Below are 23,466 nucleotides of genomic sequence, written 5' to 3'. Positions count from 1 at the left end.
CGCTCTCCTCACCAAATTTCAGCCGCATCACTCTCTTCCAGCTCGAGTGTTCATGCAGCTCATAGGGATGATGGCCTCTTGCACATTCATAGTGCCTCACGCAAGACTCCCGATGCGTCCCATACAAGAGTGCTTAGCACGCCAATGGAACCAGGCTCAAGGTCAGCTAACAGATCTGGTGTTGGTAGACTGTCACACTCACTGCTCTCTGCAGTGGTAGAACACCAAAAACCTTTCCAAAGGGTGCCCGTTCCTAAAGCCAGTTCCTCAAATTGTCATGACTGCGGACGCATCGCTCTCCCGCTGGGGAGCTCACCTATTACATCACACCATGCAGGGCAGGTGGACACCTCAACAAAAGTTATTCCACATCAATCACCTGGAATTATTGGCCATATTCCTAGCATTAAAAGCATTCCAAAAACAAATATCCGGCAAGACTGTTCTTGTCCGCACTGACAACATGACAGCTATGTACTACATACAGAAACAAGGTGGGACACACTCTCTGCTGTTCTCTCAGCTAGCACAGAACATATGGAGATGGGCTATACCTCAGAACATTTTTCTCCTAGCCCAACATGTCCCAGCAGTCCAAAACACCATAGCCGATCTGTTAGGTCGTCAAACGCAACAGATCCATGAGTGGGAACATCATTCACAAGTTCAACCATTCTTTCAAATGTGGGGGCAATCACAGATATACCTCTTCGCCACCCACGAAAATGCCAAATGCCCAAGCTTCGCTGCCAGGTGCCCAAACCCATTGGCCAAAGGCAATGCGATATGGATGAACTGGTCAAGCAGATTTGCGTACGCCTTTCCGCCTCTCCCCCTCATACCACTGGTGGTGCACAAACTACGGCAACACTCACTGACTCTCATTCTAGTTGCTCCAACTTGGGCCAGACAACCGTGGTACACCGCATTGCCGGAACTGTCCATAGTTCCGCACCAAAGATTATACCTATCTCAGCGCCTCTTAACCCAGAACCGTGGAGAGATCAGATACCCGGAACCAGCTCAACTCAACCTTGCGATCTGGCTCCTGAAATCTTAGAATTCGGTTACCTTAACCTTCCTCCTGACTGTATGAACATCATTAAGGAAGCTAGACGCCCTACCACTAGAGCCTGCTACGCAGCCAAGTGGAAAAGATTTGGGATATATTGTCATAACAATAACATTAACCCCCTAGGTGTGTCTATCCAACACATCATAAGCTACCTACTACACCTACAAAGGTGCAACTTAGACTATACGTCTTATTAGGCTACTCCTTGCTGCCATAGCAGCATATCTACAAAATAGACAACATTTACCACTATTCAGGGTACCTGCCATCAAAGCAGTTATGGAAGGACTCAAAAGATAATTCCTCCGGGAGTTCCACCCTCACCTGTGTGGAATTTAAACATCGTTCTCACAAGACTAATGGGGCCTCCCTTTGAACCTCTACATAAATGTGAGCTACAATTTTTAACATGGAAGGTTGCTTTCCTAGTGGCCATAACTTCTCTAAGAGGAATTAGTGAGCTACAGGCACTAACTAATCAGGAACCTTTCTTACAAATTCATCACAATAAGGTTGTTCTCCGAACTAATCCTAAATTCCTCCCTAAAGTAATTTCTCCCTTCCACCTCAATCAATCTGTGGAGTTGCCCTTATTCTTCTCGCAACCACACAGTCGCAGAAAGAGTTCTACATATTTTAGATGTTAAAAGAGCATTACTCTATTACATTGAGTGCACACAAACTTTTAAAAAAACTAAACAACTTTTCGTTTCTTTCTCACCACCACACAAAGGTAATCCCGTATCAAAGTCCAGGATAGCCAGATGGATTGTTAAATGCATACTAATTTGCTACCACAAAGCAAAACGTACTTTAACTGTTCCTCCTAGAGCCCACTCTACAAGAAAAATAGGGGCTTCTATGGCAATTTTAGGGAACATTCCATTGGATGACATCTGCAGAGCAGCTACATTCACAAAACACTATTGTGTAGATGTGCAATCAAAACAAGCTAGTGTGGGCCAATCTGTACTCAAAACCCTATTTCAGACTACTGCAACAGATACTGGTGGCCGCCGCTAAGGAGGGGGACTGCTCTACAATCTATGCATAGTGTGTAATCTGCAGCTCATATGCCTCGAACGGGAAATGCTACTTACCAGTATGCATTTTTTCTTGGCATGTAGAGCTGCAGATCTACACACGCCCACCCGCCTCCCCGGCTTTCTTTCTGTTCCAGTATTATCTGATTTAGATACAGCATACAAGGGCATTTTCTAGTTTCTTACAAAGCTCCATCATTTCCCTGCTGACGAAAAACAATCTGAGGATGGAGCCGATACCCATACGCACTATGATCCTAAGGAAGAGTCACCTATGTCGTGACTTCCAGACTTTCCAGGACAAAAAAAAGTGCAAACATCCGGGCCCAACACCAGATGGCGGTCTATGCATAGTGTGTAGATCTGCAGCTCTACATGCCAAGAACAGATGCATACTGGTAAGTAGCATTTCCCTTCCCCAGCCAGAGCCAGATTTTCTTAAAACAGATATTACAAAGTACTTAGTTATAATGTTGCCTTTTAGATGATGCAAAAACAACAGATGATGGACAGAATGCAGAACAATGTCATACATTCACCCCAGTACAGAGATCTGGGTCTAAAACCATCGTTTTTTTTGCTCCCCATGCCATTCCAGTTTGAACCCAGCCATATGGAAATCAGTCTTAACCCTGTGCCTCATGGGAACAGTCCAGCCCAAACTGCCAAGCCAGGTCCTCCCTGGACTGGAACCAAGCATCCTAGGACCGGTTTCGGGGTTTCACCCCTCTTCAGTGTTTTAGATGATGCCATGGCTATTCCTCCAAAGCTTCCACATTCCTTGGCATGGAGAGCATGAGAATCCATACGGCTGGTTGGAGAATGTGCAGAATAGAGAATGATTTGTTTACTAATTCAAGATTTCAGAAACCTTTAGCAATAGCCAGGGCCACTTGAATTATTTTGCAGCCACAGCATTTTCTGTATAACGATGGATTTACTGCATTTGCCACGCAATCCACAATCTTGCTGCATAATCTGCAGATTTTAACAAAAAACTAATTTTTGCTGAAACTGATCAAGTGTTATTAAAACCGTGTGGCAGTGGAAGGTCCTTCTCTAGAAGGGTAAGGTTTCTGTTGCTTATTGCTGTATTTGGGTGTTAAACTGGTGAAGTGAAACCTTTATCCAGACACGCTAACCTGTGTAAAAATGACAAAATAATGAAGTAGTACTATCACAAAGGGTGCCCCATTATGCTGCATAATTTCCGCTTTGTTGCTGCATAATTTGGTCAACCCTGTGGAATACTTTGGTCTCCCCACGGCATAATTCTAGTGGCCCTGGTTATTGCTCAATGTTTTTGTAGTCCTGAATTACTAATCAAGTTATTCTGCAAACTCACACATTGCACATATTAACCCCTTCGATGCGTGTGACGGAGCGGTTCCGTCATGCGCGTCGGTCGCGCTGTGCGGATGACGGAACCGCTCCGTCACGGCCCCGCCCGTGCATGAATCCTTCAGCACAGCGCGGTAATCCGCGCCGCGCTGAAGGGGTTAACTGATGTGGTCACGTTTGGCTATTAATGGAGAAATCGTCTGATCTAGGGTAATTAATTGCTTGATTTCATTTGGTAATGGCAGATTCCCAGATGGTTGTTTTGACAGTTAATATAAATAACCATGACTTGAATAATCTAAGCTCTTAGCATTTGGCAAAATTTAAGGAGGTTTTGATTGATCAGTATGGCTTTATACTTCGTTAGGAATCACTGACTAAATATTGAAGGTCACAAGTTCGACCTACAAAAATTACGCACCAAAAATATCAGTCAAGAATATCAACATCCTATCTACATTACGGTAAGTATAAAAATATCGAAAACAAAATATCGTTGTTAAAAATATTATGCAAGTTAAATAAATGTAAAATAAAGTAAAAAATACATATAATTAAAAGAAACCTAGTTAAAAATTGAAAATGCTTAAAAACTTAAAAGTAATATATATAATTTAAAAATACATTAAATATATACATATAATATATATTAACACGTTTTAATATTTATTTTAATAACTTATAAATTGTTTATTTTTTTATACATTATAAATACATCTATACACATGAAACAATAATATAAATAAAATTTAAATATATGTAACAAATTAAAAAAATTAACATTAGTTTTAATCTTTTTTAAAATTAATTATACAGTACATTAGCTAAAATAATACAATAAAATATTAGATAGCAGAGGAAGTAAAATTACTATTCCAAATCCAGTTACTGCAACAGTAGGAAAAGTGTTGGATAGGGTATTGGTAAAAATTACTATTCCCACTTCAGTGAGTGTAACAGTAGGGAAAGTATTGGATAGCATAGGGGTAAAAATTACTGTTCCCACTCCAGTGAGTGCATCAGTAGGGAAAGTATTGGATAGCATAGGGGTAAAAAAGACTATTCCCACTTCAGTGCAGTGAGTGCAACAGTAGGGAAAATGTAACATATGAATAATTAATAATTTAACAAAATAATTATTAATAAATACCTATTAAATTAATATTTACTTAAATAACATTAAATTACTTCCCACCCTATTCCCCTATAAACGCAACGTGCTACACATAAAAAATAACACAATTAATGTAATTATCAATTAATCAATTAATAAAAATTAATTACCAATGAATAATTGGCAATAAATTACCAAAAACGTATAATAAAGTAATTATAACTAATATAATTTTAAATTAACCTATTAATAAAAATGAATGACCAATTAATAATTATCAATAAAATAATATTCACAATAAATAAACACATATTAACTAATTAATTATTTTAATTACTTACCACCCTATTCCCCTATAAACCCACAACCCGCTACACATTAAAAATAACATAATGTAATTACCAATTAATTAATTATTTACCAATTAATAATTTACAATAAATTAATTAAATTAACAATAACAAATAAAAATCAATAAAAATTATTTATAATTAATATAATTATAAATTAACCAATTACTATAAATTACCAATTAATAACAAGTTACCAATCAATAACAATAAAGAAAAACATAATGAATTATTATTGAATTACTTCCCACTCTATTCCCCTATAGACCCACAACCCGCTCTGATACTAAAACGCTAAATTTTCTTTAAAAAAATGACTATTTTTAAACATTTAATACATATATTTAAAAATAATATTAAAACTTAAAAAAAAATGTTAAACGTAATATAAAATACATACCAAAATACATAACACAAAAAAAATCGATATTACTAACCTTAAGGCCGATAATCTGGTCAACGATATTCTTGACTTTGATATTCTGTCCCTACGATATTAAAAACGAAATATTAGTGTAGGTCGATATTAAAAATTCGATATTTTTACTGCGCACCCTTCGTTAGAGGTTTGTAACTGTTATGCATGGGTCTCCTCAGTATGGAGTACTTTTTCAGGCTGAGGGCTAGTGTTGAGCCCCAGGAATCATTGGAGAAATGATGACTCTTTGAGGTTCGATTCTTGAGTGTTGTGTCTAAGCTGAATGAATGGCTCTCTCAATCTGACGATAAGCGCAGCTACATACACTGACAACTGGCTTCAGCTCCCCTTGCGTTGCCTCTGCTTTTGGGTCCAATTAAGCTGTTTGTATTGGATAGTAGGTTGTCGTCCCAACAACATTTGCCTTTGCATCGTTCATCTGAATTACTTGTTCATCTGGTTAGGACCTCTAAAATACAGCTTAAGTGTCTCTTATCTGTTTGTAAGATAACTGCCTCTGACATTCATCAGAAATGCATCCTGAACCAAACCTCCTCTCTGCACATTCCTTTTTCTATCCACTGTTTTTGTATGCATGGCGTTCAACAGGTAACTGATTCGACACAAGGTGCTGTTTTCTGACATCGAAATAGAGAAAACTTCCAGAGGTCTAGAAGACATAACCATCACATAGTTGAGTGATCAGATAACATGGGAATGGCTACGAAAAACGTGGATCCTTAAATTTCATAATAAACTATAAAATCTGTGCGTCAAAGTTTTGCCAATAGCTTCTCCCTGTGCTAATAGATGTTAAGTCTGTATGCTTTGTTTACCACCTGCTTCTAAAAACTAGAACTACTACAACTTACGATAGGAAGGTGTTCAGTTCTTTCCCTCTTTAAATATAATCTAGAGGTCCCCTGTTTCAATAACCAGTGTATATCGGCACCTGCGCAAGAGACACAGATTTATAGTTTGTCAACGTGCTAGTGTAGTGGGGCGTACTAGAATGGGTGGTGTGTCTACACACTAAATAAGCGTTTTCACAAGGCTTTAATCAATATCCAGTTAACCCATCTCTGTGATACAAGACCACATAAAAATATGGTGACTCAAATGTCTACACTGGGGGCTGTGAATAATAGTTGGTTACAGACTGCGAGAACACCCTTCCCATAAACAAAACCTGAGATGACAAGTTATACAGATGCACACGTATATATAAATACACTCACTCTGAAGATTGTGTGTTGTGCATTGTGGATTTTGTGTTGACATCAAAGGGACTTATTTTATAGAAACCTACAATCGGGCCAGTGCTTGAGGGGAAAAATTTGATTTTTAGTACTGAACACTGCATGGTGTTATGTGATTGGCACAAGCATTTGCAAAAAGCAGTACTGAGGTTGCCTGAACGTAGCATTTTTTATGTTATTAATTTTGGACTTCATGTGTTATTACAGTGCTTCTTTTCACAGCAACGTTCTAGTGCTCTCTGAGCAGAACAGTTGGGGGTGGGGGGGGGAGGGGAATCAATATGGTTCAGAAAATTGGGCATTATTAGATTCCAGACTTTGTTGTGAGGGATCATGGGTGGTCTTACTTCCAGGCGATGTCTAAGTGGGTCTCATTTCAGACCCGCCAACATTCACAGTCTTCCACTTTTATGAAACTTGCTGTGAGGATTTGGGTGTGTTGTATAGTATGGTGTTGCAACCTTACCATGTAATACATTTGCAAAAACTGTCTTGGTCCAGTCAGGCTTGTTTGAAAAACCTTTAGCTCAACCCTGGGTAGCTGCGGCTTCGAGCAGCAAGGCTTAAACAAAGTAACTAGTGTAAAGGATTTTGAAGCACTAAACAACGAAATAAGGAAGTCACAACATCCATTTATAAAAGATAGATAATATTTTTATGAATTTTTAGAGACCAAGATGAGCAAAATCTACTAGAAGGTTCTGGAGAAAACTGAAATCTCATTTCTTCTACTCACAACCGCAAACCAGCATTGGTAACCATAAAGTCTGGAAACCTTTGAAAAGTTTGAAAGATTTATGTTCAGCTACTCCAGCCCAACAAGGTTGACCAAATCTGACGGGGATAAGGTCAGGGGGCCCACTAAATAATATTTGGACAGTTACCTGGTCAAGAAAGCATTCTCCAGTCCAGTTCTGAATTTTACACCACAACCACCATTGACTTTACTGGAGTGGTCCTGATGCTGAGGATGCAGGAGACTGAGGATGCTTGGGGTGCTGTGCGGTCAATGGGAGTATGCTTGTGGCTTCTCCTCGGTCCTTGGTGTGGGTGGGACGATTTTGGCCACAGGGTTCGGGGGTCCCTCGTAGTCCTCTTGGCGCCAATAGAAGGTCAGCTGTTGCTGAGCTACTGTTCCTGCAAGGGGGATGTAGCACCTCCCTCTGTAGCAGACTACCATTGTTCCGAAGCCTTGGAGTTTTTCACAATACTCCCCAGGAGGGCAGAAAACGGTATAGTGGCCAGCAACCGCGTGAGGCCACTGGACACCCTGGGCAGCAGAATGACAACTTTATAAAAGTTGCCTTTTCCTAAAAGTGACATTAAATTGGTCCTGGGCATCAAGTCTAGTTTAATGCTATAATAAGCTTGATACCTCGAAGTACCCATTTTAGTAGTCCCATTCAGAAATGAGCCGGGCTGAGTGGTCAGCTAGAAATTGTTAGCCAATGGGACTACTAACTTTTCCATAGAAAAACGACAATCTGAAAGAAACCCGTTAGATTCCTCACCTTAGAATATCCCCAGGCATCAGGCTGGATCCAGAAAGATTTTTCGTCAGCAATACCCCTCGTGCGTCGCTGGGCGTCGTCTGCGGCGCCGCGTCAGTCTTCGGCGTCATGCTCCGGAATGACGTCTTCTGAGTACTTACACGCCGCCCTCGCGCGCTGACGTCAGTTCCTGTTCTTTTTTCTGCACCAGACAGCTCCGATCCAGGAAGAGCTTACCCCTTTAGTCATTTTATGACAAACTTTTTGGACTCTTTTGTCTACTCGTCGACTCGAACTGGTGCCGGTAGGATGCCTGGTTTTACAGCCTGTGACTCCTGTCACCGACTGATGTCGGTAACAGACCACCATCGCCGGTGCCTTTACTGCCTTGGGGCCGACCACGATGCGGAGTCGTGCCTCGACTGCTGGGCCTTTACCTCGAAGGCTAGGCGGGAGCGGTCCCGCAAGCTTCTTGAGCTCCGGCACTCGGCTCTGCGCTGTTCACGGTCCCGGTCCAGGAGGAGGTCGACGGACCAGTCGCGGAGCCGCAGACACCCTCACCGCTCGTCGGGTTCCAAGTCTTCGGGCAAGTCGAAGCATAGTAAGAAGTCCAACAGACGACATCGCTCTTCGGACTCCCCTCGCCGGTCGCGCGACTCGGTCAAGGGTCTGGGTGGTACCACCCCCGCGGCACCGCAGGAGCCGCGTCTGTCCCCATACCTGCCGGTCCCTGGGACTGACGCGACTCCGGCGGAGATCAGTGCCTTCCTCTCGGCCTTGAGGGGCCTGGCTCCGCCATCGACGCCTGCCGGTGCGCCTTCGGGCCCTGCGGGCTCGACTGAGGGGGTCTAGCGAGCCGTCGGCTCCGGCCCCGTCGTCGACTTGGGTCCCGACGCCGCAGGTCCACGTGGGATCCAGGCCTGGATCTCAGTCGATGCCGGTCGACCTCACGACGCCTCCTCAGCCGGCATTGACACCGGTTACAGTCCCGGTGCCGTCTCCGGACGACACCGTTCCCTGTTCCGGGCCCGGCGCCATCCGGCGCCGCAGCCAACGCCGATGGGTGACCATTTCATCTTCCGCCCGGCTCCGATCATTTCCCCTGTTTATCAGGAATCAGATGACGGTGGCGACTGGGAGGGGTCTGATGACTGGGCAGATGAGCTGGGGGATGCCAGTGGCCTTGACACCTCCCCTGACACTGGCTTCATCTCTCCTCCGACCGTGGCTTCGGAGAAAGGTGCTACCTTTTCTGTGGCGTTGCGTAAGGCGGCCGAAGCCCTCGGGCTGGAGCTACCTACTGTGGCCGTGAGGACTAACCTACTCACTGACGTGCTCCAACCGTCAGCAAACTCCTCGGAGCCTCCGCTGCAGTTTAGCGAAGCACTGATGGACGTTCTCAAGGGCACCTGGTCCAAGCCCTCCACAGTACCTCCTGTGGATCGGAACGTGGCCCGACGCTACCGCCCTGCACCGGGCGACCCAGTTTTCTGTCCCAACACCCCATCCATGAGAACCTGTTTATCCAGGCCTCTACTTCCCAGACCTCCTTTCCGTCTGCTCCCCCGGATCGGGAATGCAAGAGACTGGAGCAGTTTGGCATAAAGCTGCTCTCCTCCCTTAGTTTAGGGCTGTGGTCGATTAACACCGCTTGTCTCTTGGACCGTTACTCCCACTCTCTGTGGGATACGGTTGAGGATGTGCTGCCCCTGTGCCCGGAGGAGGCCCGGACACGCTCGCCCAGGCTCTTGCCGACGGGCGGGACGCAGCGCTGTATGACATCCGATGTGGTTTGGACACGACGGACTCGCTTGGCAGGGCGGTGGTGCTTCGTCGTCATGCCTGGTTGCGGTCAACGTCTTTTTCTGGAGCACCCTCATGGACATGCCCTTTGATGGCGATCGCCTCTTTGGCGACAAAGCAGACAGTGCGCTGTAGCGTTTTAAGGACTCCAGGGCTACGGCCAAGTCCTTGGGTCTCTCTGCCCCGTGCCCGCAAACTTCCGCTTTCGTGGCCAAGGAAGGGGCGCCCCCTCACGTCCGCCTAGCCACAGGCCGCAGAACCATCCTCCACGCGGTCGCAGACGTGGATTCCGCCGAGGCGGTACAGGGGGTCAACATGCCGGTCCATCCACATCCACCCCAGCAGCATCCGCCTCAAAGGCTTCCTAGTCCGTGCTTTCAGGCCCATTCCACGCCAGTGGGTGGCAGAGTTCGCCATCACCTGCTCCACTGGTGTTCCATCACTTCGGACAGGTGGGTGCTGCAAATCGTTTGAAGGGGCTACTCCCTCCCCTTCAAGACGACCCCTCCAGCCATGCCACCACATGTCGGGGGATCCCTTGAATCTTCTACGGGAGGAAGTTGCGGCCCTCTTGGCCAAAGGGGCCGTCGAGCGCATTCCTGGTCCAGAAGTAGGCCGTGGTTGTTATTCCCACTACTTTCTGGTTCCCAAGAAGGGCAAAGGGGGCTTATGCCCTATCTTGGACCTCAGGAACATCAACGCCTTCCTCCGGAAGGAGAGGTTCAAGATGCTCACCTTAGCTCAGGTTCGGGCTGCCCTAGGCCCTGGAGACTGGATGGTAGCGTTGGACTTGCAGGACGCTTATTTTCACATCCCCGTCCTGCCGGCCCACCGGCGTTACCTGCGGTTCACGGTGGGTCAGGAGCATTTTCAGTTTACTGTGCTCCCCTTCGGCCTCACCAGTGCCCCTCGGGTGTTCACGAAAGTGATGGCGGTGGTCGCAGCTCATCTGCGCAGATCAGGGGTTCCAGTCTTCCCCTATCTCGACGACTGGCTGTTGAAGGCGGGCTCGCCCCAGCAAGTCGTCTCCTACCTCCAGACTACGGCCGACCTCCTGCATTTGCGGGGGTTCTCCATCAATGTGCCGAAGTCGCATCTTAGTCCCTCCCAAACGCTCCTCTTTATCGGGGCGGTTCTGGACTCCCAGTTCCGGGCTTATCCTCCGGACCAGCGGGTCCTGGATATTCAGGCTCTGATTCCCATCTTTCAGCCTCTATCCCGGGTTTCGGTCAGGTTGGTGCTGCGGCTTCTGGGTCTGATGGCCTCCTGCATCCTGTTAATGCATCACGCCAGGTGGCGAATGCGGGCTCTGCAGTGGGACCTGAAGTTTCAGTGGGCCCAGCATCGGGGCAACCTGTCCGACCATGTCTTGATCTCGGAGGGCACCGCAAAGCAGTTGCGGTGGTGGCTCACAGACCGCGCTTGGGTCAGCGGGAGATCCCTCTCCCTACCCCAACCGAAGCATGTAGTAGTGACGGATGCGGAGATCAGAGGACTCTGGTCTCCGGAGCTCCATATCAACCTTTTGGAGCTGAGAGCGATCCGACTTGCACTGAAGGCATTCCTTCCCGTTGTCCGGGGTAGTGTGGTGCAGGTGTTCAAGGACAACACCACCGCCATGTGGTATTGCAACAAACAGGGCGGGGTGGGGTCGTGGACCCTTTGTCAGGAGGCTCTGCGCCTCTGGACATGGCTGGAACATCAGGGCATCACCCTGGTGGTTCAACATCTGGCGTGCTCTCTGAACGCCAGAGCAGACGAACTCAGCCGCTGGTTCATGATGGATCACGAATGGAGTCTCAACTCGGACGTGGCGCAAGGCCTCGTTTGGCAGTGGGGAGAGCCTTGATTAGATCTATTCGCCACCGAAGAGAACGCGCAATGTCAGCAGCTCTGCTCGTTGGAGTTTCCAAGGCGGCACTCGCTCGGGGACACCTTTCGGCGCGAGTGGAGTTGCGGTCTGTTGTACGCCTTTCCACCTATACCACTTCAGCACTCTGGGCTGAAGATCATGCACGACCGGGCCCAAGTCATCTTGGTGGCTCCGGATTGGGCACGAAGGTACTGGTATCCCGAGCTACTCAGTCTGTCAATCGATTCCCCGATACGACTGCCTCTTCAGGAGGACCTTTTGTCGCAGCAGCAGGGGGACGATCCTCCACCCGAACCTGTCCAGTCTCCACCCCCATGCGTGGAGATTGAGCGGCGACAGTTGATGCCATTTGACTTGCCTCCTGAAGTCTGCGATGTGATTCTGGCAGCCAGGCGTCCCTCCACAAAATCGGTATACGCCAAAAGGTCATAAGACAAAATAACAATGTCACTAATATTGGTTGAGTGCTATGTACGCGAAAATCATCAAAGATGTCTTTAACAATACATTTCTGAATAAGAAAAAATGCACACAAAAAAAAAATCGGTATACGCCTGCAGGTGGAACAAATTCGTGGCATGGTGCACAGGCTGTGGGTCCCCTTTCCTGCACCTCTTTATGAGATTCTCCTCTTTCTTCTTTCCATGGCCCAGCAGGGCTCTGCTCTGGGCACTCTTAAAGGTTATCTTTCAGCTATTTCTGCTTTCTTACGGCTTCCTGATCAGCCTTCTCTTTTCAAATCCCCTGTTGTCTCTCGCTTCTTCAAAGGCATTACTCACATGTTTCCTCCTGTCCCTTTCGTAATGCCTCAGTGGGATTTGAACCTGGTCTTGACATATCCCGATGTGCGCTCCCTTTGAGCCTCTTCATAATTGTTCCCTTGGTCTTCTGGCTCTTAAGACTGCTTTCCTGGTTGCCATCACCTCGGCTAGACGGGTGAGGGAGCTCCAGGCCCTTTCTTCTAAGCCTCCTTTTCTTTCTGTCCATCCGGACAAGGTTGTCCTCCGAACTCGTCCTTCCTTTCTTCCTAAAGTGGTGACTGCCTTTTCACATCGGGCAGTCTGTCACGTTGCCCACCTTCTTTCCGCCTCCTTCCCGCCTCCTTCCAAGGCGGAAGAAAGGCTCAACCGTCTTGACCCAAAACGGGCGGTGTCCTTTTATTTGGACTGCACCAAACAGTTCCGGGTGGACGACCAACTCTTCGTTGGCTACGTGGGCGCTAAGAGGGGGCGGGCGATACACATGCAAACCATCTTGCGGTGGGTCGTATTGTGTATAAAGGATTGTTACTCCTTGGCTAAAAAGGAACCTCCTGTAGGGCTGAGGGCCCATTCCACTCGGGTCACAGCGGCGACCACTGCCCTGGGCGTCCCCTTGCAGGACATCTGTCAGGCAGCAACGTGGGCTTCGCTGCACACGTTTGCCAAACACTATTGCCTGGACAGCCAAGTCCGGAGAGATGGCTTCTTTGGCCATTCTGTTCTCCAGGACTTTCTGGTGTGATCTTGGTTCGCAGACCCACCACCGGGGTTGGTATTGCTGGGGTATCTATTCTAAGGTGAGGAATCTAACTAACGTGTTTCTTTAAGATGAACAAGTTACTTACCTTCGTTAACGATGTATCTGTAAGAAACATTAGTTAGATTCCTCACTGACCCACCCATCCTCCCCGTTCTGCGAACCGACCTCTAGGGTTAAGGCTATCCTTTTCAGGGCCCTAAACTTTTTGGCACCAGTGTCCGTCTCTTGCATGGCTCTGCGTTCCTGGCGCGGAAAGCTATGTACAAGAACTGACAGCGCGCGAGGGCGGCGTTTAAATACTCCGTCATTCCGGCGCACGACAACGGACGCGGAGCTGCAGACGACTCCTAGCGACACGCAAGGGGTATTGCTGACGAGAAATCTTTCCGGATCCAGCCTGATGCCTGGGTGAGGAATCTAACTACCTAATGTTTCTTACATTAGGTAGTAACTTGTTCATTTGGAAGTGTTGCTGTCAGGACAGAATAAAAGCATATGTCCTACTATATAATATAGAACTCCCTGCCTCAGAGCTCCATAGGACTTCCTTAGGGGACAGCTTCACATATTATGGGAAGTGGGGGCTTTTCTGTTGGTTTAAATGGCAAAGTCGAATTAGCAGTATATAACTGCTGTTCCAGGCTGCAGTGACAGTCTGAGAGCCATTTTGTAATGTTTCCCTAACAAGGTGGCACAACCAGTGCTATGGCCTGGGAGGGGGGGGGCACTCTACATTAGGTGCTCTGGGCACCAAATACTTGGGACTAATAAGAAAAACACAGACATGATGGACGGAGTGCTGAAACTTTCCAAACACTCACCTGTCGTCACAGATCTGGGTTGAATCCATCATCGTTCTTTAGCTAATAAGTAAGTCAGCTTATGCCAATTGAGGGTTGCTAATTCAGCATACACGTTATGAGGGGTTACTACACTGGCACTGAGGTCTGGTTAGCAGGCTACAGTGCACTCTAAGTCGAAACAACAGCAGCATCAGTTCAAATCTTGGGGGTGAAAATGCAAAAGATGCATTTTCTTACACTAGCTTACCATTCTGGATCTCTTGCCACTAGATCCTGGGATAATGGACAGTATGGCAATGTTTAACCTTTGCTGACTAGCGTCACTATAATTAAAGTTGAAGATGTTTCGTCTCTTTCCATCAACATTTCTCCTAGTATGTGTTTGAGATCTTGGAATGCTACTTATTTAGGTCGGGAAGGAACTTAGCGGTTCGTAAGATTTGTGTTTGATACATCTGACTTAGCATTAGTTTATCCTTAGGATGTAGATAAAAGCCATTCATGTTCTACTACCTAATAATGATGTAGACTTCACAACAGGTTGGAAATACGTACTGAGGCATGCAACATAGGTCACATTTTGGAGTTAAGCCACATTTCCTGAATGTAGATGAGTTTCATTTAGTCATTGTATCTAAATATATATGGATTCCATAAAATTCAGGTCTGCAACTGACACTCTTGGACCTCAGTAGCCCACTACTAAATTACAGTTCTGTGAATATTTGTATATTATGTGCCATGAATGTTTAAATCGCCTAACAAAGTTAAAGGTAATTAGCAGAGGGCTCCTGTGAGCAGGATGCTACCCTGCAAGTTTTTAACTTTTCACATACAAATCCTTGTGATAAGGTGTAATTCCAGTGGTTTCAACTGACTTACAGCAAGTTTGCAGATCAGTGAACGTGCTTTAGGTTGTTGAGTGAAAGCCCGAAACTGGATCCGTTGTCCTGCCAACATTGATTGATATGACAGCCATAATTGAAGGCTGGCCACTTTACTCGGCCAGCAAGTCATGTTCTTAAACATTTAACTGATACCTGTAAGTTGAACCATTTACTGTAGTACAGTAATACTTACATTGTATTTCCTTGATGTAATACCATAAATTTATTCTAGCAATACCGCCTCCACAAAGGTGTGCCACTAAGAAAAGGAAGATGCTTGTATACTTGGTGGACACTCAAGTTAACGGAGAAATGCTTCATTCACTCTGTTTTTAGGGGTGTGCTAGACATAGTAGACGATATCTTTTCTTCCTCTAATGGTGCAACTCTTTAGTTGCTTTGATCTAAGCAGAGGCAAATTTTGTTACCTGACTTAGCTGCCATCTCTAACCAGCATTAGCAAAACCAATAGGTCTTGGCAATCTGAAAACTATAGGTGTTGGCAATGTAAATGCATTTGTATACGGCTCTGTGGCTGTTTTTTACTGATATACACGGATGCATCAGCATTGCCAATACCTATAGCTCTCAGATTGCAGAGATCTGTTGGCTTTGCCAATGCTTGTTAGTGTGATGTCGCCACATGTACAGTTTGAGAAGCTTGCGCCAAAGTGATGCCAATCAATTTATAGGTGCATTAATTTACACAGCTCTCCACACGACTTTACATTTTTTTCTGAAAGTATTTGGAACATGCTCATGTTGTGTAGAATACTGTCAACGCAAAGCAACTATCTGCATGACAAAATGAAACTCCACCCAAAAAACCCATAAGAAATGAGCGAAGGACACTGTCCTTAATACATCATATGAACTTGTCATCCCAGAGAACCACTTGTCCGAAATTTTTTGAAATCCGTCATGATCAAGCCTATCGGGCCATGGTAGCCTAAAAATAATATCCTAGCGTCATAATGTTGGTGAAACTTGAATCAATATATATATTTTTTTTTTCTTTTTTAAGCTTGTGCAAGCGCCACTGCGGGTCTCCTCGCATGCAGCCTGCAGGGCATGAATGCATAATGCTCAACCATTTGTTTCTTTCACTAATCATGGTGCACAAGCTTGATTTAATCTATCAATTATAGGCAATTTCCTCCCCCACAGATAAGAAATTTGCCCTTATCAGTTTGCAAAAAAAAAAAAAAACACTGCTGGGGATCCAGGGAAATGATAGGCAAAGAAAACACTGTGCACTGCAGTAACTCGGACAAAGTAAACTGCAGCACTTTATGCGTTCTCAAGGGAGGAGAGAAAGAGTGACAGGAAGAGTTAAGGGGCGAGTGGGGCGATTTTGAAGGCGCAGGTAGACGGGAAAGGGAGGTAAGAAAGTGAGAAATGAGCCATTTGTAGTTGAACTACTGAAATATCTATCCAAGTAAATAAATATGCTGGGGCTAGCGATCATTTTGTCTACTCGTAACTAATATTTAAACACTATATGGCAGCATAGTGTCACTGAATTAGACTACAAAATTAAAATACACTGGGGGAAAAAAAGCAAGAAGGCGAGTGCATTATTTTAAAGTAAAGTCGACAAACATGATTTGGTTTAAGCTAATAACACCACAAAGGAAAGTGCAATACCTTACTCCAGCTGCTCAATAAGGTATAAACTAATATATAGGTAGCACATAGGGTGTGTGGGGAAGAAAAGCAGCAGCTGGGGATAAAGAAATAGGGATCACTGCTGTTTTCACTGCCTCTGCAGACGGGGTGTATAACGCGCACAAAGTAGTCCCAAAACAAAGACCTTCAATGACCGCTGCGTATGGTTAAAATAAGTTGGGTGTTGCTTTTGGGAAGGGCTAAACACTGGAAGCAGCATGACTTATGGATGCTCTTGAGAAATGGGGAGCACTCATAATGGAGCAACAATGGTGCCAGCAAATGGCAAGCCTATGGACGGGCTGAAGCCCACACCAGTAGATACAGCATGTCTCGGTTCGAGACTGCGCATGCGTGCCATCTAGAGCTGAGACCTAAGAAGCAGGTCAACTCTACACTGACATGCCTCAGCTTCTTGTAATTTGACTTGAGATTATCTACCTGTAATCACGTTAGTCTTGTCATTGCTTGCATGGATGGAATGTTGCACTAAAAATAAGTGTTTTTGAATTACAGTAGCCAAGCTATGGATCTTATTTACATTTAAGTTCATTGATTTGAAAATCTGCTCTGGAGCGCGCTAGTTTACCACAAAGAATGCAACATAAAACACACTAGCTGTGTTGAAAACAGGTGTGAAAATAGCCTTTGTTTATCCTACAATTATAAACCCTCATGCTAATGCCAGTGTTGTTCCTTATGGTAACCCTGATGTTGTACTTTAGTCTAACTTTAATGATGACCCTATTTCTCTTTCTAATAGCACATATTCTTAGCCTAATTGTAACCCAACCCCAGACCCTTACCTCAGTTCAAACATTAATTCTATCTTCAGCCTTAACTTCATCTTTCACTCGGGCACTGATCATGAACATGCACACATCACTAACCCTAGTATTCAATCCTGAATTCACATTAGCGTGAAGTGTGTTCATAACCCAATGAGGTTTTACCCATGTCCCACTAACATTAACCCTGATCTCTAGCCTAAGCATGAGACAAACTTAACACTGACCTTTACCTCCTCTCCAGTAGCAGCCCAAACACAGTGCAACACTGAATCCTATACTTTAATTGAGCATTTATTTTCCAAGTTTGTTTTTTCAAAATGTAATTCCCAAATTCAGCACCGAATGCGGTTTGCTCCCTTTTGACAGATGGTAAAGTGTAGCTTGGTTTCAAACCAATGTTCCAGAAATTCACTAAGATTTCATGGTCCAACTACCAATTATAATAAAGTTCATCTATTGTTCAGTGTTCGAAGGTTCAATGGCCAAAATATTTAGAAAAGAGATTAACAGCTGGATTTTGAGTCCAGACTATTTTATCCCCTCATTGTTTGAGTTCTCACTTAATTACTAATTTGTTTAATTCATTGTTCTTTATGCCATAGATTTTGCACCATTTAGATAGTGACCTTATGCATTCAGCAAGTAGTTGGTTTGAAATATTTTGGTATGTGTAAGGCCCATATATTGTCAATTATGTAATTAGATTTCAGGCTCCACTTTGATGGTATGTGGAGCTGTCAAGAGTCTGATCTGTTTCCCTAAGTCGGTTTCGATGTTCTGCAGAGCCTTGTTTAGTAGAAAATAACTGCTTCTATGTATGTATAGTTACTATGCATGTGAACCAGTTAAGGTTATATCACCTCTTCTCCAATGTTATATACAGTGTTTTCACTAAACAAACAAAAGAATTAGAAGGATTTTTTCCTTAACTTTCTGTTTTTGAAACCAGCAAATAGGATTAGTCTAGGTTCAGCCCACATTTTTGGACTACCTTCACATGCACATCCTGTACTATCAGATCGGCAAACTGAAGTGTATTCTTCTCTGATTCCTTTGAGACGAGAATGTAGCAGTATTGTCCTTTAATTTGAGATTTAAATATCTCAATTGTTTCAAAAGACCAGACTCCCCAGAAGAGAATTACTAGGCTGCAGTGAATTCAAAATGTTGACAGAAACCTGGTGTTAGGCAAAAAGTCAACGAAACATTAACCTCAATTCATTTCTTGTGTCCTTCTCCAATAGTGTGTTTTTAATTTGATCCAGAAATGTGTTGGGATTGACCCTTGAATAGGAATATGAAAACATTTTTTTTTTTATCCTTCTGAGACTTTTAAGTCTTCCAGTCCATCCCTTTCCTGGCTTCTGACGCATTATCTCTCGCAAGTGTCCAAAGATTTTCCAGATTGGATCCTACAAGGTTGAACAAACTTTCACTACATCAAATATTATTTTGTCTTGTTTTTGGTTACGCTGAAAACCACCGGTCTGTTTCTCTCAGTTGTTGTTCCCTGATGAACACTGCTTCAGTTACGCACCAAAATTAAAATAACTTCTTAAGCGCACTATTGCTTAATTAGGGCATCCTGGTGCTGAGCGGTAGAATAGGAATAGTAAAATATGTTCTTAAATTCTTACTGAAAGTGGGATAGTTAGGTCACACTAAAGATGAAATGGAAGAGCCTTCCAATTTTTTGAAGCTAGAAATTAAAAAGAGCAGCCACTAATCTGCATCTTCTGAATGTAGGAATGAGTACATTAGTTGTAACTGAGCACATAGCTCCAAAATAGATTTAAAGGGTGATGCACGGTATGAATAGAGGACACAGTAGCATATATGTAATGTTTTGAAGATTGTATAGTTGGCCACTGGAAGCTAGTGGAGTGCTGCCAAATTTGATTAAACTTGGGAACGGGCAGACAGACTCAGGATGAGTTGGGTAGCTTCATTCTGGATTATTGGAGCCAATGAGAGATGGTCAAGAAGGCCAAGATAAAGTGGATTACAATAATTTAAACAAACATTTACACTGGACTACATACTTTTTATAGGTGAAAGCAGAGAAATGATCTCTGGTAATCTGCATGTGCATGTAATGCGTGAAGATAAAACCTAATTGACTTGCACAGAAAAGAATAGATCCTGGTCAGACTTGGCTAGAGTAAGAGGCGTTTCAAGTTCAGCAGGCCACCAATGACAACACCTGAGGGAAGTTACTCAGAAATCAAAGCATTGGTTTTATTGCAGTCATGTTTTAAGGAATTGATTACCTTCCAGGTGGCAAATACAGACAGGCCAGTATGCAGCTTTTCTTGGGGGTTTCTCGAGCTTATTGTTTAATGAAGCAATGACTTGGCTATCATCTGCATAATGCAAGAAGGAGGCAAATAGGTTAACTGAAGAAGCCAGAGTGATGAGAAATATAAACTATAGGACTAAGTAAGGGGAATTCTTCAGGAAACAACATTGAATGACGAATGATGTAGGAAGATTGATAGCTTACGGTCTGCTTGTCAAAAAGAGGTACGCTAAGACAAAGTTTCATTCCAAATACCTAAATGGGTCTATCATTTTAAAGTGTGTTGGTAGCACATAGTAACAGTTGCTGCACTTATCAAGTAAGATCAAGGCTCCTCTCCTTTTTTGATCTAAGAATAATCTCAGATCATTTCATAAAGCTAGCAGAGCTACGACTGCACCTTTTGTGGAGGGAGGGAGGTGAGCAAGACTGACTAGAAGATCAATTGTTTCAATAAAAGCAAAAATTTGCCAGTTGATTTAATTTCCTACAATGTTCAATGGAAAAAAGAAAAGGTGAAAAAAGTAAGCCTTTGCATTGATTAAGAACCGTGGTAGAAAGATGTCAGATTTGTAGCACAACTTGTTTTGATGGAATTTTAGTCATGTATGCTTTATTATCGATTGATTTGATCTCTTAGTACTATGTAAGAGCAAACCTAAGATTTCCTACTCTTAATAACATAATGTATGGTAGTGATGCCATTACAAGATTTCACACCTTATTCACATCTAAACAAATGGTCTCAGAAAAAGGGTACCCATTGGATTCCATTCCTGTTACCGCAGCAGTTGTTGCCACATCTGGTGTAACAAAAGGAGATCCCACTTGTGTAGTGGAAGGATTATTCAACTTCTTTAAGTAATACTGTGACCTACTCGCTCGTTGTTGTGGAGCATATCACGAGAATGTTTCTATTAATGAACTGTTGATTAGGATGTTTAAGAGTTTGAAAAATTTTGAGGAGAAAATCAGTTGACAACTTTCAGTTTGAAAAACATATATATAAAACATTTGGTGTTTGGGTGGTGGAGAGGTTTGTCATTGAACTTTTAACCATTTTCACAGCTTTTGATTACCTTAAGCTTGCTCTTTGGCTCAAATTGACTATGATTGGAGTTAGTACAGTAAACTGTTACAAGTTAGGTAATGGTAATAGTCTTAAGTTGTGGCCAAGACACATTTCTTTTCACTTTTTTCTCTTTTTTTTAAGTAGATATATTTAAACTAAGTATAACATATTTTAAAGTACTGATTTTGAGCTATATTTTTCAAATTGAAACATTAGACTGTGTTCATTAGGTCTAGGACAAAATGACTGGCACATCAGTGTGCTGGAGCACAAGGATTTGCATTTCCACAGATCTATGTAGATTGATAAAACTACACCTACGTTATGTGCAAAGACAGAGAAGAATGCCACCTCTGTCCAGAGAGTTGGTGATGTTACATTATGACCTAGCATAAAGCCAAAACAAGTTGCCTCATGTGATTGGTGCTAGTCTAGTGTGAACTGATGCTGTTGGTATTCCTCTGCATATTCCCTCTGTGTTGGAGGGTAGAGAATGCTTTTTTCTTTAGACCGAAAACTGACAGTGCCTTGTAATGTAAGGATGTGGATTTTAATAAGAGTGAATTCTAGTACATTTTTGAAAAGATGTCATATCTCCTGCATGCATTTTTACCAGTATTCTTGATGCACTATATGATGTAGAGTACTAGATTTATAATGCTACTCTAAGTTTCACAGTAAACTTTCTGTTCCAGCCCAGGTTAAGATATTTCATTCGGATCAAACCGTTAGTTGTTAAAATAGCTTCTGAGCATCTAGAATTTAAATGTTTACAATTTTGCTGATCTATTTATTTGCAAGTCAGGTTAGCTGACAGCTTTCCTGATGCACAGTTTGTGCAGACCTATATGCCACCCTGCTGTCTTGTTTGCCTTAGTGTGAGTATGTCACGTTTCCAAGAGAAAATCCATCCCTGGTCTGGATTTAAATGGGATTTGCTGTTGCATGGGTTCTCTTTTGAATTGATTAGGGATTTACACTTAAGCACAATGATCCAATGGAATCACTATGTTTCCTCAAGTCTTTGTTAGTGAATGCCCATGCCTCTTCTGGTGGTCTTACAACTGGGTAGTTGCACCTCCCTCCCCTTCTGTGCCCATGTGTTGCTAACCCTTGCAGTGGATGGGGAGGTAATATAGAGTGTACATCAGTTTCCGAGAGGAAAGTGGGGAAGAGGGGCTTGCTGTCCAAATGTGTTTAATTTTTCCTGTATGTCACGGACGAGTGTCCTTGTCCCAAGACTACTCCTTTTCCACAGAAGAACCAGACAGGGGTAAGGCTTAAGAAAAAATAAACAGTAATTGTATGCTCTTAGAGGGGAATCCATGATACTTGGGAAGGGGTATTCCCCAAGCTGATCCTGCCATCAGCAGAGCTCCCATGCTCGAGATAAATTCTTGTATCATACAGTTTTGACCTTTATGGGAGGTAGACACCTGACAACCTTAAAAGGGCATTTCCCAAGTGTAACACTCTCGGAATCCCTGGGACTTCCCCTCTGGAATCTTAAATATCGTAACCCTACTGTCCTTTGCATCTGATGTCTGTGCATTTTGGTCCAACTGCCACTAGCAAGCCATGCATGATCACACCCTCACCAGTGTGGCCATGCAAACAGGATGTCTTCTACAGAATAACCCTGGGGAGGAGGGAAATAGGATGGGATTGACTCAATGGCAGTTCTCATACCTTTAGAAGAAATGGGGAAAACAGGCACCACCTGGGAACCCACATTCTTTCCACAAAGGTCCCAAGGTCACGAGAGGAGTGAAAGGCTAGGGTTGAGGATCACATCTTTAAAGGAGAGAGTCCAATGAGGGAAAATGTCATAACATTATGTCCTTATCTACCTAATTCTATCAGGAGGAAGTAGAGCCCAACGGAACTCTGGAGTGAGCCTGGTGAAGAGCCTGGCCTTTGCAGGACGGCATCAGCGGAGGTGACTCAATCATCTTGAGGCAGCTGTTAAAGGAATGAATATTTTTAAGAGCACTGTTTCTAGTGATTACTCTGGATTTCCTGTAACCTACAATAAAGATTTTCCTTGACCGACACTGTGACCCTGCGGTAATCTTTAGTCTGGTACATGCCCTGTTTGCATTCAACGACATTTAGAGTCTAAGATTATCTAATAATTTAAATGGGTTTGGCAGTATAACGTGCATCCTTATCAACCTAATTTACTTTACCTTAGTATGACAGCACTTCTGTTCAAGGCAGGGATTAAAACCATACACAAAGCAAAGAGACCAACTATATAGGTAAACAGTGCATTGGTAGACATGCATGGGCAGTAATATTATACCATATCAGTATACGCAACCGGTTTGAACGGTAGGTTCAAACATTATTATATGTTTTCTGTGTTAAGGTAGGGAATAATGGAAATTCAGACCCAGCGCGAAAGATGCTCAGAAAGCCAAGCTCCCTGTTTCCAAGGGATGATGTTACTCCACAAATAGTTAACTTTGTGTTCGAGGCATATGAGCTGCAGATTACACACTGTGCATAGATCGCCATCTGGTGTTGGGCCCGGATGTTAGCGCTTGTTTTTGTCCTGCAAAGTCTTTGGAAGTCACGAGGTAGGTGACTCCTCCTTTGGATCATAGTCCGCATGGGCATCGGCTCCATCCTCAGATTGTTTTTTTCCGCCATTGGG

General features: G+C 43.8%; 1 protein-coding gene across 6 annotated transcripts in view; it reads left to right on the top strand.

The window, feature by feature from the left end:
* Positions 1-23,466, top strand: part of CNOT4 (CCR4-NOT transcription complex subunit 4) — a 753,420-nt gene that overhangs the window by 631,704 nt on the left and 98,250 nt on the right. Inside the window, exon 12 of one of the 6 annotated variants that reach the window (XM_085651991.1) lies at positions 22,671-22,861. The exons of the other annotated variants lie outside the window; for them this stretch is intronic. Coding sequence (XP_085508117.1) covers positions 22,671-22,750 — 80 coding nt within the window. The 3' untranslated portion in view covers positions 22,751-22,861. Of the gene's footprint in view, positions 1-22,670; positions 22,862-23,466 lie in introns of those variants that run through there. 6 annotated transcript variants of the gene reach the window in all.

This window comes from Triturus cristatus, chromosome 4_1 (genome assembly GCF_964204655.1).
Source record: "Triturus cristatus chromosome 4_1, aTriCri1.1, whole genome shotgun sequence".
In the NCBI taxonomy this organism is placed as follows: domain Eukaryota; kingdom Metazoa; phylum Chordata; class Amphibia; order Caudata; family Salamandridae; genus Triturus; species Triturus cristatus.
This window is presented reverse-complemented; position numbering and strand designations above follow the sequence as displayed.